The 3488-nt window shown below is 49.4% G+C and overlaps 1 protein-coding gene across 1 annotated transcript; it reads right to left on the reverse strand.

Moving 5' to 3' along the window:
- On the reverse strand, window positions 1-1662 carry SMIM33 (small integral membrane protein 33). The gene is made up of 2 exons (XM_055332663.1): window positions 1564-1662; window positions 1-390 (listed from the first exon to the last, which is right to left on the reverse strand). Exons 1-2 carry the CDS (start codon window positions 1660-1662, stop codon window positions 1-3), a joined length of 489 nt encoding a protein of 162 aa, XP_055188638.1.
- Between the last annotated feature and the right edge of the window lie 1826 nt (window positions 1663-3488).

Here is a 3488-nt window from a genome sequence, read left to right on the forward strand (position 1 = left end):
CTACAGATAAGTGACTTCATCCACGCTGAGCCTAGGTCCATCTGGCACAAGGCAGGAGCCAGAGGCAGGAGGTTCCTGCTGGGCATCTTCATGATTGTCCTGGGGACCCAGTATTCGCCAGTGGATGAGGTAGATGCCGTCCTCCGGCTTTGGGGCTGGTGGCTCTGTGGGGAGAGTGGCATGGCCCTGATGTAGTCTTGGCCCAAAGTGGACAGCCACCACAATACAGACTGCCAGCAGGACAAAGGCAGCAACAATGATGGTGAGCAGGGGCAGCCCGTCCCCTAGAGGTGGTCCCCAGGCCCCACCAAGCACCTCTGGGAGTTGCTTCTGGGGCTCCTGCCCTGCTGAGCTGTTCACAGCTGGAGAAGACCAGGGATGGTGGCCAGCCTGGTAAGAGAGTGGCAGAGAGAGAGAGGGTGACATAGAATGTACATGGTCTGTTATGTACACATAGAAAAAGAGCAAGATGGAGACAGATGCCCAAAGGGAACTGAGAGAGAGAGAAACATAGACAAAAAAGAGAGAGAGACAGAGCGAAGAGATGGAGAGACAGAGAAACATACAGATTAACACAAACATAGCAAAAAACCCATTACCCCTCCCCCCAATACCTGCATGTAGGAAGAAAGAATAAAAGAAAAAGACAGACATGGTTGGGGGCCGGTGGGGGATACAGAGAGATGGAGAAAAACACAAAGCCAAGGGGCACCTGGGTGGCTGAATTGGTTAAGTGTCTGCCTTCAGCTCAGGTTGTGGTCCTGTTCTGAGATGGAGAAGGTCGGCTCAGCGGGGAGCCTGACTCCCCTTCCACCTCCCCCCTGCTCCTGCTCTCTCTTGCTATCTCTCTTTCAAATAAATAAATAAATAAATAAATAAATAAATAAATAAATAAAATTTTAAAGAAAAACAAAAACAAAGCCAAGAATAGAAAGAAAAAGAGAGAGATAAAGAAAGAGCCAGGAGGGACGCCTGAGTGGCTCAGCGGTTGAACATCTATCTGCCTTCAGCTCAGGGCATGATCCTGGTGTCCTGGGATCAAGTCACGCATTGGGCTCCCTGCAGGGAGCCTCCTTCTCCCTCTGCCGGTGTCTCTGCCTCTCTCTCTGTGTCTCTTATGAATAAATAAATAAAATTAAAAAAGAAAAGAAAGAGCCAGGAGTGAAATAGGTACAGAGAGACAGAGAAAAAAGAAACAAAGGAAACAAAGTCATTCAGAAAGCAACGGAGAAAGGCTTCCTTCCAGTCTGGCATATAGACTCCCCCATCCAAGCCTGTCCCCTCCCACTGCTCTGTCTTCCCAGACCTCCAGTAAAATTCCTAAATAGAGAATATATCCTAGGTCAGGAATCTGAGCACACTAGGGGCTGCTGTCCCGCGTCTTGGCCAGTGGGCAGTGAGCCGCTGTCTTTTCAAGTCCTGGGGAAAGGGAATCATTGTGTGGAGCATCTGAGGTTCCAACCACCCTCAACTCCACAGAAGGTGGAGGGGTGGTACCCTGGGGGAGGGAGAAAGAAAAATGGGGCAGGAACTCGCAAAGCTTGCGGTGAAACAAAGGGATACCTCATCCCAAAAGATGATCTTTTTCGGGGTCCCAGGATCTGGACCTGGAGGAAAGGGGGTGCCCAGTGCTGATTCCTGGCTGGATTGAGGAGAACCCATGCCAGTCTCTGCCTCTTTCGGGGTCCCAGCCAGAAGCTGGGGGTAACATCTGTCTGTCTCCACTCTGCTAACTGTTGAGTAGGGGTGGGATGGATTGCCAATGAAGGTAGCAAACCTCCAAAGTGTAAATGCCAGAGCTGGCTGAGGAGGTCACCACAGGCTCAAGAAAGCTTTTCTCTCTAGCCTTCCCTTCCCCAGCTGGACCACCAGGGGTGGAACCTCTCCCCTAACCTGGAGCCATCAGCCTGGCCCTCCCCAAAAGAAAACAACTAGGGTCCAAGGAAGGCTATCCAGAAAACTCTCCCTTTAGTTTTCTCAGTCACACTATCTACCCCATCCCAACCCCACTGTCCTTTTGAATGTAGAAAGCCACCCCCAGTTAAAAGTCTAAGGCTCTCTGGGGCCCAGGTCACAGAGCTCCTGGGGCAGGGGTGGGGAAGCAGCTCCAGATGAGCAGGGGAAAAAAGGAAGCTCAGGCTGGTGAAAGGCTTGGGGTCCCTGCAGAGTCAGACAGCCTATCAGGAGGGGGGTGAGCCAAGAGTCTACCTGGTGCATCCTCCGCCTGGTGCAAGGCTCCCCGGGGACAGGTGGCCAGCCAGTGAAGAAGAGCCTGCTGCCCCAGCATGGGCCCTACCGGGAGCTGCCACGTCTATGGGGCTCTACCAGGCACACACCCTCTGCACACACACTCAATGTCTCTCCCCGCACTTTCACTTCCGTGAGTACTGGGACTCCCCTGGGCCTAGCTCTCCCTTAAATGTGTTTGGACCTTGATATGGCACCTCCTGTTATGCTTCCTGCTAGCTTCAGAAGCCTGAGTCTGCCTGCCTACTCCTCCTCCAGCAGATCCTACACACCTTGTGAGCCATCTCACCCCGCCCTACTCTCTACCATGACATGATGACTCCTCACCCCAACTGATTTCCTGAAGTTACTGTTTCTTTATTAGTGTAGTTTCTCAAACACATTGGAAGTGTAGACTATAATATACTAAATCTGTTTGGCCCAGCCACCAGCTCTGTCCATCTTAATAGTTTGTCACACTTATTTAAAAAAAATTTTTTTTTTTAAAGATTTTATTTATTTACTTGACAGAGCGCATGCAAGCAGGGAGAGTGGCAGGCAGAGGGAGAGGGAGAAGCAGGCTCCCTGCTCCATCCCAGGACTCTGGGATCATGACCTGAGTTGAAGGCAGATGCTTAACTGGCTGAGCCACCCAGGTGCCCTATTTCAAAAATTTTAAGAAATGAAATATTACAAATAAAATAGGAGCCCCATTTTTTGACCTCTCCTCTCCTTCTAACCATTTTGTTGAATATGACATTTATCATTCCCATGCAAGGTATATTTTTTTCTCTTTGGATTTTTTCCTCTTTGGTTATTATAAATATTAATTTTATTTTTTTTATTTTTTTTAATTTTTATTTATTTATGATAGTAACAGAGAGAGAGAGAGAGAGAGGCAGAGACACAGGCAGAGGGAGAAGCAGGCTCCATGCACCGGGAGCCCGACATGGGATTCGATCCTGGGTCTCCAGGATTGCGCCCTGGGCCAAAGGCAGGCGCCAAACCGCTGCGCCACCCAGGGATCCCTAAATATTAATTTTATATGTCTCTTTGCATTTGTCTGAAGGTAGCTTCATTTGAGAATGTGTGTGCTTCAATGTGTTAAAGTCACAAAAAGTGCCCACCAGGAGCACCTAGCTGGTTCTATCAATACAGCATGTGGCTCTTGATCTCAGGGTTGTAAGTTTGAGCCCCATGTTGGGTGTAGAGATTACTTAAAAATAAAATCTTTTTAAAAAGCTCTCACCAGGGGCACCTGG

The sequence above is a fragment of the Nyctereutes procyonoides genome, unplaced genomic scaffold (assembly GCF_905146905.1).
Source record: "Nyctereutes procyonoides isolate TBG_1078 unplaced genomic scaffold, NYPRO_anot_genome, whole genome shotgun sequence".
NCBI classification, from domain to species: domain Eukaryota; kingdom Metazoa; phylum Chordata; class Mammalia; order Carnivora; family Canidae; genus Nyctereutes; species Nyctereutes procyonoides.